A 15,417-nucleotide genomic window follows, 5' to 3' on the forward strand; every position below is an offset into this window, starting at 1 on the left:
GGATAGACCAAGAAATTGAAAGAAAATGGAAACCCTAACAACAGAACAAATTATATGTAGGATCTTATTATATGACAGATGTGGCATTAGAAATAAGTACAGGAAATAAGAAACTACTCAATAAATAGTCTAAGACAATTGGCTTGCCATTTGGAAAAAATTAAACTGAATTTCTATGTCACACTAAACATTAAAATAAATTCCAGACGGACTCAAGACCTACATATGAGAAGAAAAACTTTAAAACTTTCAGAATAAAATTATTACTTTGGGGTTGGGGAAGAATTCTTAAAACAAGATAGGAAAAGCACAAACTGGAAAGGAAAAGACTGATAAATTTGATTACATGAAAATGAAATATATATGTATGTCAAAGACATCATAAAGTTCAAAGACAAGCCACAAATTGAGAGATGATATTTGCAATGCATAAACCTGGGAAGGGATTAATATCCAGAAGATACAAAGAACTTCTACAAATCAGTTTAAAAAAGTAATCAAATAATGGGCTAAAGATATTAACAGGCAATTCACATACTAAAAAAAGGGAAACCCGAATGACCCATAAACAATACTCAAGTTTACTAGTAACTGGGAAAACTCGTATCAAAATTATGTGATACCATGCCCATCATCAAACTGGTATACATTTTAAAAAATCTGATAACTCCAAGGGTAGAGGACGATGTGTGGAAATGGGAAGTGAATACGGCAGCACAGAAATTGAAACTCAAACACTGCTGAGGAGAGGGTAAAATGGAGAAAGCACTTTGGAGAGCAATTTGGCAGCGTGTTGTAATTTGAAGATGTGTGTATCCTATGACCCAGCAATTCTACTTCAAGATATGCATTCTAGAGCAGTGCTTCTCAAACTACCTGTGGGAAAGCATTTTTTTTTGTATTTCAATATTTTATAAATTATAATGAGTTACTAGAAAAATATTAAAAAAGAAAAACATAAGTTCCAGTTTTTTATTAGATTCAACAGACAATAAAATTACTGTGTTAAAATGCTTTAAGAACTTCTAACACTCATTCTCAATTTCCATACTCATCTCATTGTGGATCCAAAACAAAAAGCCGGTGACAGGGCACCGACCCACATCACATGTGGAGTAGCACTTCTCTAGGAAAACTCTTGCATGTGTGCAGAGAGACATGGATAAGGGTATTACTGCAGAACTGTCTGTAATAAGGAAAAACCAGAAACTAACTCATTAGTAATCCATCAGAATCAAATGAGGCTCACTCATAGAATGAGATACATACAGAGCAGTTAAAAATAAACTAGATCTACATGTATCAATATGAATAAAACTCAAACAATGTTAGTAAAAAAATGAAGTTGTGAAATAAAAGGTGGAGTTTGATACCACTTTTGTAGTAAAACAATTCTATGAATTGTTTCCTGTTACATATTTAGAGTAAAAGTATAAAAATATGGACAGAAAATATACATCAACTTCAGAATAGAATGTACTCTGAGAAGAGAGGTCAAGAAATAAGACCAGGGATGGGTACAAAGGAGGCTTCAAATAGATATATAAACTTTTTCCTAAAAGAAAATATGATCTGAAGGAATATGGCAAAATGTTAAGCCTTCATATATAGTTCTCTGTATGTTCCTGTATATTTGAAATATTTAATATAAAACTCAAACTTTCAGCAAACCAAGGAACAAACAATTGAGAACCTAAGACGGCAGTTGAATACACAATATGCTGGAGTGTTAGGGAAGTCACTGGGACTCAAAATGAGCCGTAAGCAATGCTGCTGTACTTCTAAAGGCGGTAACATCTATCTATCCAGATAAAACTAGGTGCATGTCAACAGCAAGGATGCATACTATAATCCTGAGCTTTGGCCAAAAAACCTCCTTGTTCTGAATCTGTATAAACAAAACCCCTAGTCCGCCAGAGGCTAGAGCTGCCCCCACGCCCTATCCACATTTCCTGTCCTCAAAAGACAACAGTGGGGGCCAACACCATGGTGAAGAGCCAAAGCACTTCATCAACTACTGGCCTCATCTACTTTTAAAGGTTTTAGGACATCTGAATACACAAAGGAATTTCCAGAATTCTCCACTACGTATGATGCAGTCTTATTTGAGTCCCATCAATATCCAACATGAGATGGACAAAGAACAGGACAAACTCATAACACATGTACTTAGAGGCATCCATTTCAGAAAGAAATCCAAGTACCTATAACAGCCTTTTTCCTCTCTGTCTCAGCTTCTTTCTCCACAACCTTTTGTTTTTGTGCAGCTATGAGAAGTTTTGTCTTCTCAGCTTCCCTGTGGAGTAAAATATTACAAAAAATTAGAAATGGTGTACAGTCACAGGTAGTAATTCTGACTCTACAGCGGGTCAGAGAACCATTTTCAACAAGAACTTTCTGACTCAGTAAGGTAGGCAAGAGAGATGTTATCCTATTTTACTAATAATGAATTTGAGGTTGAAAGGTTAAATGATTTGCCCAAAGTCACCCAGAAATAGGAATCAAATTTAGTATATTTGAATTTTAGTCAGACCCTTTCCTCTAATCGTTATCATGGAAAGGCCTGTGATCTGGAAGTGTCTGGAGTATATGAATGCTTCCTCTTGCTGTTAGGCCTCCAGCTAATCTGCACCAATTAGCAAAAGGCACTAACTTCTGGGCAGATGTAGCCAATCCCTCGGATGCATGGTTTGGCAAGCAGAAGGGGGCTGGATTTCAGCCCCTCTTCAGGCAGACACCGCTGTGTAGCAGCCCGATTTGTTATACAGAAGATATAACTAGGTGGCAGTTACTAATTATGTGGTGAACTGGGGCTCAATGCAAAGAAGAACTTTCTAAGAATCTGAGCTTTCTAACAATGGAAATAGGTGGCCAATCACTAAGCACGTACAAGTGGCAACTGGGTGACCACATGGAAGAAAGGGTATAAAAAAAGATCACTATTAGGTGGGAAGTTAGACTGGATTATCCCAAGGTAGCCTTTAATTCTAGAATTCCAAAAGTGTTTAAAATTAGGAAAGATCCAGAATTACCTGTAAAGTAACTCCAATAGTTTCCCCAAACATCACCCGCCCCCACCTCTCTCCTTTCCTCCTGCCAACATTGATAAAAGACATAAAATGACATTCTGGATACTGTGAGTTATTTGAAGGCAGATAACACATAGTATTCATCTTTCCATCACCAGAAGCTATTCTATTTAATGCCTAAGACATGCTGAGCCTTCACGAAATTTATTTTTCTTCTATAAATGGATCAGACCCATGATCTACTCAGCCTAGCACTCTGTGCTTTACAGTTTTAAAAGAAGAAATCCTTTTCTACAATGAAAAAGGGAAGATAAAACTTTGCATAATAAAAGATATAGACTTGGGAACAATAATAACTCAGAAGTATAACACTCTACAAAGAAGTAGTATTAGTACTTTTTGAACCCCCTGTATTTATACGTCTTTTGTATTCTTGACTTTTGCAAAGTTAGTTTTCTAGTATTTCATATTTTGCCTCTTAACATATCTGTCAAGTTTCCTAAAGACTTCTGTTTCTTCTTTTCAGTACCTGTCATATGAGAATACTGACATTTCAACTGCAATAGGTAGTCCCCGAAAGGAATCTTCTAAAACACTTTGAAACTAATTTCATGTCAAGCAAGTAACTTCTCATTCCCAGTCAGCCCTGGACACACAGAAGAGAAGACTACCAGGAGTCAACCCAGGCAAAGTTTCCCCAAAGGCAAATTATAAAGATCAGGTCTAATTTTAGATACATAATCACATACAATGGAAAAGCAAACTTGATACCAATGTGTTTATTCTTACCATTTGTAACACAGTAACAAAATATAGACACTCTCTTTAACCTTAACAGCTAGGACTCTTTCTCTCCTCTATTAATATTTAATTCAAGGTATTATTCACATCCAAATTATAGCTGCTTAGGCTTCCAACAACAGTTCTACAGCAAACTGCATCCTTAGCCACTGAAGCTGCTCCTGAAATGTCCATATATAAAGAGAAAACTAATAAGAGTCTAGTGGGAATTAAGACACCAGACTAGGTAATATTACTAGAATTAAAGAATGGAAGATAGACATATAGCCCTCCCCAGTGTAATATCTGAAACATAATTTTCCTCTAGAGTGGTAAATTAATGTAGACAGCCCTAAATAAAAATATTGGGATCCCATGCATATTACTCACATTAACTCAAAATTTCTTCTTATGGCTTCTGGGATTTTGGGTTTTGTAACACGCACAGCCTAAAAAATAAAAGTAAAAAAGCCAAAGTGTATTTGAAAAATAAATCGTCAAACTAAATCTTCTACAAAACAGCTCCTCAAATGACACTAATAAAACAGCTCTGACATAGCTGCCTACTGACACACATAGGGATCCCATTAGAAAATCTACTGTTCCTGCCATCAATCCAAAAAATCAAAATAAGCTGCTTCTTGTTTCCTTTAAAAAATGCCTGGCTATAGGATAAACCACTCTACCTGTTGAGGAAATAAATTTTTAGGGAAAAGGTTCTCTCTTAAAAGACCTTTCACAAAGCTCTTAAGTTGGATACTTGTGTTTCCTTTCCAAACCTGCAAACCAAAGAAACAGAAGGAAGGCAAAATTTCAAGATTTAAATTATAAAGTAGGAAACAGTCAAAAACAAAAACAAAAACAAGCAAAAACCCAGGTCAGTACATGCAACTTAATACAGTGGACAAGTAAATGAATTTACCACTTCCTAAACCTGCAATCACTCAGTACTGGCTACAAATAAACAGCTCAACACTGAGGGAAAACAAACACCAATTAACAAATAACAATTAGCAGCTTGTATTCTTTCTTCCTAGAACCTCACTTAGAACAAAGTCTACTTATCTCTGTAAACATTGTTTACTAGACCCTGTTTCTCTAACCATAGTGTACTTTGGCATAATTATCTATGAAACAGGATAATTTTGGGGTGCAAGAGCCACGTACAAAAGCCCCTCTGTGTTCCCGGTTTCTTGTTTGTAGAAAAAGGCTTTAGTCTCCTAGGCCTTCCCTGGAAAAAGGCTTTAGTCTCCTAGGCCTTCCCTGAGTTCCAAAGAACAAACTCAAGCAGTTACTAATTCAGGAGTGAGGAAATGCAGAAACAAAGGAAAAGCAGTCAAGAAACAGTCATTTATAAAACAGAGTCCTGGTTCCTCCTCAAGGGATATACGTAACAACCTAATGCATATCTGTGACTTGTTCTGAAGTAACCAAGGTCCTCACCCAGGTGGAGGATGCTGACTACCTGAGCACAAGCACAGAGACCCCAAACTGGCTGGAACCAGAAGACTGATGATTAAGATTTCTGGAACATCACCATGAAGAAAGTCATGCCCCCTGCAAACCTCACCCCAAATGCTGTGTTTAAAAACTCTTCCCTGAAAGCCACTGGGGAGTTTGAGCCCTTTGAGCATGAGCTGCCCATTCTCCTTGTGGGACCCTGCAAAAAAACCCTTACTTTGCTGCAAACACCCACTATCAGAGTTTGGCTTTCTGTGCTGTGGGCACATAAGCCCTTACAGGGTTACATCTGCTTGGGAAGTACAGATTCCGAAGGCTGACTTTTCCGTATCAAGGACCTGATCTCTCAGAAGTGTTTGATTTTACTAGTTAAACATCCTACACCACCCCTCCACCCTGCTACACACACACACAAAGCACTTTGCTGATCTGTAGAAACGTTTACTTTCCCTCTGAAAACTGGCTGAACTTTTAAGCAACAAGGCCTTTAAGCACATAGCCTTTTTTTAGGGCTTATGAGAAGGCTTTTAAAACTTTTAAGCAACATAGCCTCCCCTACATAAAAGAGACAAGTCAGATGTGTACATAATTTTGAGGATTATAATAACTACATACAAGAATTAGAGTGAAATGGAATAAGAAGCTGGGGACCATAATGAAAAAAGTCATTTCATGCTAATGGTAAGGCATGTGAGGCCATAAAGAACAACTCATGGACATACCCATAAGACAAAGAAAAATTCAGAACCAGAATTTATAAGAGATGCCAGATTTCCCAAGTGACTACCAGAAATACAGATGACTTCCAATATGATTCAGGGGGAAGCACTGTCATATTGCATTTAATTATGAGACTGGCCATGTATCTTTATAGTCTTATAAAAAGAGCATGAAATAGGACTTCTTCTGAAGACTTCTGTCTTGCTGTGTGAGTCTGAAGAACACACTACACGCTTGCCAATCTTGGGAAATCTCATAATTTTCAAATATGTGAAATATAAGCACCTACTGTAACAGATACCATGAGTAATTTGCTTCATAAGAGATTTAAATAAAATAGTAACATATTCAAAAACAATGGTCAAAATACACACACACACAGACACACACACAGTGAGTAAAGAAAGGGAAAAACAAAGCTGATGAAATGAATATGTCTGTTAAACTGACTCGTGGATTATAAGCATATATTTTAAACTAAAAGCCAGCATTTAATATATATAGTCACTGCCTTAAATAACATAGGAAAAAATATCAAGAATGCTTATTTTCACCACTTTAATTTGCCATAGTTGTTCAAGAAGGAAAAATGGGGTACAAATACAGAGAAGGGAAAAATGAAAATACTGATTGTTACAGAGAAGGTTCACTCAACAACAAATATTAATTGGGTGCCTAGTCTGTACCAAGTACTGTTTATTCCAACCACTGTGGACAGAGCAATGAATAAGGCAAGACTGCTCTCATGGACTATAAAATTTTAAAGGCAATAAAGAACAACAAAAAGCAAATAAATGAACAAGAGAATTTCAGATAGTTATTAGTGTTATGTGAAGAATTAAAATACGAGGTTGGGGGGGAAATCAAGATTTTTATTTTGGCATAATTATATAACTAAAAAAAATCTAGGGAAATTCATAAAGTTTTAGTCAAGCAAGATAAATAGCTCTAGAGATCTGCTATACAACACTGTACCTATAGTCAATAAAAATGTATTGTACACTTGAAATTTTAAAAGGGTAAATCTCATGTTAAGTATTTTTTACCACACACACTCACAAATCTAAGGAAATTAACCAAAAGAATTACTAGAGACAGTTAATTCAGCAAACTTGCAGACATACAATAAAGTCACCAAGAATCATTAGCATTCCTCAATGCTTAAAAAAAAGTGCTACATATTTAATAGAATTAAAGCTCATTAAATTCATAGATATTAATTTAACTTGGGATATGGGTTTCTCACCTAGGTCAGAAATTCTAAAGGAGGGGCTTCCCTGATGGCACGGTGACTGAAAATCCACCTGCCAGTGCAGGGGACACGGGTTCAAGCCCTGGTCCAGGAAGATCCCACATGCCGTGGAGCAACTAAGACCGTGTGCCACAACTACTGAGCCTGAGCTCTAGAGCCTGCAAGCCACAACTACTGAGCCTGGGCACCACAACTACTGAAGCCTGCGTGCCCTAGAGCCCACACGCCACAACTACTGCAACAAGAGAAGCCACCGCAATGAGAAGCCCACGCACCATGATGAAGAGTAGCCCCACACTTGCTACAACTAGAGAAAGCCCGCGCGCAGCAACGAAGACCCAACACAGCCAAAAAATAAATTAAAAAATTTAAAAAATAGTAAAAAAAAAAAAAAAATTCTAAAAGAAACTAAAATGATAATACAATTATAAGTAAAGTCATAGACTATGTTCCTAATTTTTAAATGTATAAGCCAATTTAGGTACCTGATATGACTTGAAAATACTAATAATGAAAGCTCATCTTGTAGAATAAACTGGCAGAAATATCAAAGGCCATTATTATTATTATTTTTGGCCGCACCATGCAGCATGTAGTATCTTACCAATAATTCCCCAACCAGGGATCAAACCTGTGCCCCGTGCAGTGGAAGCACGGAGTCTTAACCACTGTACTGCCAAAGGCCATTATTTTTTTAAAAGCTAATATATCTTATCAAATTTTAAAAGTGAATGAAAAGTTGAATTATCATGACCATACGGTAATATGTTAAAAATAGGAATGGTGAAAAATAGCCTTTAAGTTCTAAAAATGCATTCCAACTATCATAAGAAACTATTTTATAAGAAGAATAAATCAACCAAAAAAAATGGAGATCTTGATCTATCAGTTTAAAAACAAGAAAGTGACATTTTTTCATTCAATAACGTTTATAAAAACTACAGGGCTTCCCTGGTGGCACAGTGGTTGAGAGTCCACCTGCCGATGCAGGGGACACGGGTTCGTGCCCTGGTCCGGGAAGATCCCACAGGCGGCGGAGCGGCTGGGCCCGTGAGCCATGGCCGCTGAGCCTGCACGTCCGGAGCCTGTGCTCCGCAACGGGAGAGGCCACAACAGTGAGAGGCCCACGTACCGCAAAACAAAACAAAACAAAACAAAAAAAACCAACAAATAAATATAGGTAAGTTTAAAAGATCCTTCTTTCTGCCATGCAGAAAATGATGTGGACAAGTGAAAGTGAGAAAACAGGATAGAAGACTACTGCAGAAGTCCAGGCAAGAAATAGTACTTGGTCTAAGGAGGTGGCAGTGAAGATGTTTTAGATGGATTTGGTAGAATCAGCAGGATACGGGACTGATTAGATGTTAAGGGCTAGAGGGTTCTCAAAGACGCCTCCCATACCTCTAGACTGGCCTGAGGGTAAGAAGGAGCCATTTACTAACAAGAGGGAAAAAACAGGAGAGAAGTAGATTTGATAGGAAAAGACCAAGGGCTCAATAACTAATGAAAGAATAGGAAATAGAAAAATCAATGGAACACAACAAAGTTCAGAAAGGACTTTACTATATAACGGAATTTAGCAAATAATATGATGGCATTTCAAACAAAGAGGAGAAAGGGGCATAAATTATTCAGTAATTGCTGCTGCTAATAAATTGGGGGAGGGGCAGGTTGGAGCCCAACCTCACAAATGAAATCGAAATGGATTCCAGATGAATTAAAATTTTAAATCTAAAAATAAAACTGTAAAAGTAAAGAAAATGTTGTAATTTCTGATTTTATTTAAATTTCTATATTTTAAAGTTGGTGAAAGGCTCTTAAAAGCGTAGTAGCACAGCAAAATCCCATAAAGAAAAAAATACTAAAATTACTGCTAAAAATACTAAAATTAAACTTCAGAATTGTCAAGGGGAAAAGAAATGTTAAATGACAAAGAAAAAAACTAGGAGAAAATGTTTACTATGCATTTAAAGAAGAGTTGCAATAATTAACATATCAAAAACAGTTTATTTAAGTTAATGAGAAAAACACATAAAAACAACCAAAAAATGAGCAAACACAATTCACAAATCAAATACAGAGGGCCAATAAACATCCTAGGGCATTCAACCTCAATAATTAATACACAATGGCAGATTCATTTTTTCCAAAAGGATTTAGAGAGCAGGTATGCATCTGTTAATTATTTGAGTACAATCACACAATCAAATGTATAGAAAACAACAGCTCATCAACACTGCTGATGAGAGCATAAGCTACTAAAATTTTTCTGAAAGGCAATTTGGCAATGTATATAAAAAAGCTCCCAAACAAGGCATCAATCCTACGTTTAAGAACTTATCTTAAGGGAAGAATTTTAAAAGATGTATGTATAAGCTTGGTCATAACATGCACATAACAGTAAAAACTGGAAGCCAACAGGGATTAAATAAAAACATTAAAAGTGATGATGCAGCAAATCTTACTTTTAACTTGAAAAGCTGCTTACATATATTGCTGGTGAAAAAAGCTATGGTATGATTCCATTTTAGTTCAACATTATTTATAACTATAAACATATGTTCCTCTGTATTAAGAAGAGTCTGGAAAGATACAACGAACTATGTTATCTCTGCACAGTAAGATTACTGTTGAATTTCACTTTGTTATTCATCTTTTTCCTAATATCTGATTATTTTTACAACACATATAACATGCGTGTGTATAAAAATATCGATAATATACAAGGTACTACTACAAATCAGTAAGAAAAAGAAAAACATTTCAATAGAAAAATGGGCAAAGAATATGAATAGGCAATTGACAGATGAGTACCAATGGACCAAAAAATAAACAAAAAGATGCTCAACCTCATTAACAACTAAGGAAATGCAAATCAAGGAGACAGATAACTTCACATCTATCCATACAGCAAAAATCAGCATGTCTGATTGCTTCACATGCTGATGAGGTCATGGAGAAACAAGTATTCACATATACTGCTGGTAAGAATGTAGATTTAGGGACTTCCCTGGTGGCGCAGTGGATAAGACTCCACGCTCCCAATGCAGGGGGCCTGGGTTTGTACCTGGTCAGGGAACTAGATCCCACATGCATGCCGCAGCCAAGAGTTCGCATGCCGCAACTAAGGAGCCCACGTGCTGCAACTAAGAACTGGTGCAACCAAATAAATAAATAAATATTAAAAAAAAGAATGTAGATTTATACAGCCACTTTGAAAGATAAAGTGTACATACAAGGAGATGTGTCAGGAATATTCACTACACTATTGTTCATTAATAGCAAAAAATTGGAAACAGTAGGGAAATGGTTATGTAATATAAGGCAAGGAACTCTAGGGGGCTGTTTAGAAGAATGAGCTAGATCTCCAAGTAACGACCTGAGCAGAATCTAGGAATCTGTGGCATTCACATTATCTTCAAAATTGAAAAGCTGCTCCAGGCAACCAAGAGAGTTTTACAAAGTTAGCTCTGGGACATTTCAAAAGAACCCTTAACTTTGGCAGTTCCCCCTCAGGCACCTGGCAGAGATAATGGCAAGATGGAGGACAGGGGAAAACCTTCAGAAGTTTTCCAGACTCGTTTATGAGATCGCATACGATCACCCACAGTGAATGCACACTTCTCAGAAGCAGTGCAATCTAGAAACTAAGAAAGGACATTAGAGAAGCCACATTACCACTTCTCAGGTAATCCAGATCCAAAGCCACTGCGTTCTAATGTTACTGACCATGACTAGAGTAGAAAAGGCATCTTACAGTCACACCCAATATCAACACCTACCCCACACACTTATGTAAAACAAACAAAAGCCTCACAGACTGATACTTTAACTTACTACATGCCACGTGCTCGGGTTTCTTTTCCTATTCAATTCCATCTTATTTAAAATGCTGGTCATGACCCACTAAAATTGATTTTAGAACCTACTAGTGGATTTCAACCCAATCTGAAAAAATACCCAAAAAAAGCAGTTATTCTCACCATTCTATTTCCCAATGCCACTGCCACCACCACACCACCACTAAATTCTTCTGCTACCTTGCTTTTACTCAGGTCTTTCCACCCACCTGAAATATCTTCCTTACTCTTTTCCACCTTATAAATCGTATTAATTCTTCCAGACCTACCTATCAATAAAATCTCAACTCAATCAGTCATTTCCAGGCAGATTCTCTTGAAATGTTCGTTAAACTCTGAGAGCAGTAATCATCCCATCAATTCATCTGTCAATTAATACTTTGTCTAGAATTATTACCCAAATTTTATACGTGAAATTCTTTTTCATAATCTTACTGAGGGCAAGGATTAGTCTTAAACTGATTTATAACCATTACTGTATCTTTTTTTTTTTTTTTTTTGTGGTACGTGGGCCTCTCACTGTTGTGGCCTCTCCCAGCAGCCATGACTCACGGGCCCAGCCACTCCGCAGCATGTGGGATCCTCCCGGACCGAGGAACGAACCCGCGTCCCCTGCATCGGCAGGCGTACTCTCAACCACTGCACCACCAGGGAAGCCAAACCATTACTGTATCTTAATAATGTCACACGCATACATAGCTGTATACGGATTTTATTTCCTTGCAAGAGCCTCAGCTTATCTGTTCCCTCTAAGAGTTCAGAAAAAAATGCCACCCATAACTGAGAAAGATATTCTGTAAATCACCCTAGCACTACAATTAAATAACTGCTGAATAAACAGTCTGATGAAAGGACAATTAAATACAAAGCTCTCAAAATTCGCAAAGAATTTCCCTAGGAGAAGGGCTTACCTGTATGGTGAGGCCTGGGGCCATGACATTTAAATCTTTCTGCAGAGCTTGCTTGAGGTTTTCGTCTATTTGATCTGTTTTTGAAGCCAAGAACAACAGCTCTCATTATACTCAAAAAAATTTCCTTACATTGTATTAACATTTAAAAAAAACAATCATAATTAGACCTAAAGTTTCCATGGTACTATTCTTTTATAGAGCTTAAACCATTTCACACACATATCAAAACAAATATGTATATATATATATAGAGAGAGAGAGAGAGACAGAGACAGAGACAGAGACAGAGAGACAGAGAGAGAGACAGAGAGAGACAGAGAGTTTTCCTTTTGTGTGAGGAAAAATTGTGAGGAATTACCGAACAAAGAAATTAAGGAAAGATGACAACCAGCTACTTGAAGTTTATCAAATAAATGGAGAATCTAGGTTTCTAATATCTTAATTCATTGTCGTTACTTAATATGTGTCCTGATTCTCTAAAAAAACAAATTTTCATCTTCAGTCAATCTTTATCCAAATTCCCAAATAACTAAATTTCATTTCCAGGGACCTCTGCCAATTATTTTGGATTTAAAAACAGAGAGGGTGGGGGAAAGGCTCATAGGAAGGTCCTTGAAGCACACAAGAATGGACAATAAAGATGTCACTTCACTTGGCTTTGTAACTCATGAATTTTCTATCCACCTCAACAGTACCTTCCGCATTATTAAATAACCAGTGATGTGACAATTAAGGACAGACCAGTTTTCTCAAACACCACGTCAATAGTTCTCAATCATCAATGAGGAATCAATTGATAGATTTCTAAATTGATTAACCATCCCTATGCCTGCCTCTAAGAAATTCAGTAATTCCAGGAGGGAGAAGTGAGCAGCCAATAGCAGCACCCCAATCCCTGGTCAGAGCTTTCCCTACCACAAATGAAAAGCAACTTGTACAGAAGAGAGTCAACATAGCAAGCCTGAAACTACTATCCTTAGAAAGGCCTGTTTGCAATTTGGCCTCTGGCTGTCACCTGGGGTCATGGATTCGGAGAGCATTCCCTCTATCCCCAGAACTGATAACAATGACTCACTGTGCCTAAATTGTTTATTCAAACAATGTGTTTTATGCTGAACATCTACTTTCCTTCTGGGAATCTGGAATATTGGTATATGCTAGGCAGAAGGTACCTACATGACCAGCCCACAGTAAAAATCCTGCGTAGAGTCTCTAATGAGCTTCTCCAGCAGGCAACATCTCACGTGTATTGTTACAATTCAATGCTGGAGTAATTTAAGTGTATCCTGCATGACTCCACTGGGAGAAGACTCTTGAAAGCTTGTGCCTGATTTCCTTCAGACTTCACCCAAGTGCCTTTTCCTTCCACTTTGTACCCTTTTGCTGTAGTACATCTTAGCTGTATGATTATACTGAGTCCTGTCAGTCTTCCTAGCAAATCATCAAACGTGGGGGTGGGTCTTGGGAAACTCCAAGACACAGGTTCTTAATTTCTCCAAATTATCTATTAAACTAGCAACAAAGCTAATTTTCAGTAAATTATTATAGTAAAAACAGAATATAGTCTGGGACTTCCCTGGTGGCACAGTGGTTAAGAATCCACCTGCTAATGCAGGGGACATGGGTTCGAGCCCTGGTCCGGGAAGATCCCACATGCCGCGGAGCAACTAAGTCTGTGTGCCACAACTACTGAGCTCACATGCCACAACTACCGAAGCCCACGTGCTCCAGGGCTCGCGGGCCACAACTACTGAACCTGGGTGCTGCAACTACTGAAGCCCGCATGCCTAGAGCCTGTGCTCCATAACAAGAGAAGCCACCGCAATGAGAAGTCCGCGCACCGCAATGAAGAGTAGCCCCTGCTCACTGCAACTAGAGAAAGTCCATGTGCAGCAACGAAGACCCAGCGCAACCAAAACTAAAATTAATTAATTAATTTAAAAAAAAGAACTTAGTTTGTAACAAATGATCTTTTTCCAATCTCTACCAAGTTACATACTTTGTATTTCAGAAAATGGTTATCATTCTTAAAATATCTTGTTTGCGTAACTATTTGCTTAATTTAAGCAATTTTAAGCAAATTTAAGCAATTTTAAACTTAAGATAAAGAATATTTTAAAGACAATTGCTCTATTATAAATTCAGAAGAAATGCTCAAATAGCATAATGCTTACTAATATTATTATAGCATTCACAGACAAGTTGAACAAGATTTCTAATTGGTTATTTATATATTTAAAACAAATGAGACACTTACCAAACAATTCAATGTAAACTTCTTGAAGCGTGTGGGCACTGCAAAACTGGTTCAGTTCATGGTGGATTTTATTGAAGATTAAGGTCTTGTCATAATCTGCAGTGTAGTTCCTCACTATATCAAACACTGAAAGAGAGGTACTATCCATGTTCACCCGTGTATCCTCTAATCCAGCCAAGGTAAAAGTTACAGTGATAAAATATACATGAGGAAAGGTGCCAATGAAATAGTGAAAACATGAAACACAACTCCAAGCCTTGATGTGTTCCTTGTTACTTATTCTCCAGATATTACTGCATTTGCAATTCTAATGGGCAAACTTCATATTCCATACTAAGGAGAGTATATATTATCTTGGAGGTAATAAGGAACCGTCAAAAATTGAGCAAGGGCATGACACAATCAGATCTGTACTTTGGCAGCAGAATGAAAATGAATTGTGAGGCATATAAATCAGAGGCAGGGGAACTGTAAAGCAATTACTGCAAGGTAAAAGTTTAGCTAAGAGGTAAAGAGGGCCTGAACTAATTGAGGAACAGTGGGAATGAAAGAAGGAGACAGCTCCAAAAGACCATTTTCAAAAAGGCAGTTTTTAAAGGCTGTTAAAAAAAAAAAAATGACTGGCTAGAAAGGAAAGAAGCTAACATTTCTGGGCCAGACTTTATATCAGGCAATTTATATACATTATCACTTAATTCTCACAAAAAAAATCTCCTTATTTTGCATAATATGAAACTGAGAAACAGAATTTCAGAAATGTGCCTAAGGGTACATACTAGAACGTGCCAGAACCTGTACCCTACTTATTAAAACATGCTTTCTCCCTTCAAATCCAAGACTTGCTCTACTCGCCTTCCCACGGAGGATACTAGATGTAACCGGATTCCAGATCACAACAGATGAACAGGCCATCAATAAATACTCGCTGACTAACTCATCCTCTTGATCATTTCCAAATGAGTTGGTGATACAATAGTTTCCTCTTTATCTCTGGCCAGAAAACAAGCACTATCTCCCCTTCTTCTATTTTTTCAATCATAGTCCATTCCACTGATTTGTGACCAGGGAAAGTAGATGATAAAAGACAGGAAAATACTTAATTGCTGAAAAATATAATCCAAATCCACTTGATAGTAATACAGGTTGC

General features: G+C 37.3%; 1 protein-coding gene across 4 annotated transcripts in view; it reads right to left on the bottom strand.

The window, feature by feature from the left end:
* ERLIN1 (ER lipid raft associated 1) overlaps positions 1 to 15,417 on the bottom strand; it is a 40,319-nt gene that overhangs the window by 14,091 nt on the left and 10,811 nt on the right. For all 4 annotated transcript variants that reach the window (XR_014297865.1, XM_082673460.1, XM_082673459.1 and 1 more), the window contains 4 exons: positions 14,271 to 14,396; positions 12,014 to 12,087; positions 4,200 to 4,258; positions 2,205 to 2,296 (listed from right to left, as the gene is read on the bottom strand). Coding sequence is in view for 3 of the 4 variants with exons in the window: in XM_082673460.1 (XP_082529586.1) it covers positions 2,205 to 2,296; positions 4,200 to 4,258; positions 12,014 to 12,087; positions 14,271 to 14,396 (351 nt within the window). In the remaining variant the exon portion in view is untranslated. The remainder of the gene's footprint in view (positions 1 to 2,204; positions 2,297 to 4,199; positions 4,259 to 12,013; positions 12,088 to 14,270; positions 14,397 to 15,417) is intronic.

The sequence above is a fragment of the Grampus griseus genome (assembly GCF_964374135.1).
Source record: "Grampus griseus genome assembly, chromosome: 16".
NCBI classification, from domain to species: Eukaryota; Metazoa; Chordata; class Mammalia; order Artiodactyla; family Delphinidae; genus Grampus; species Grampus griseus.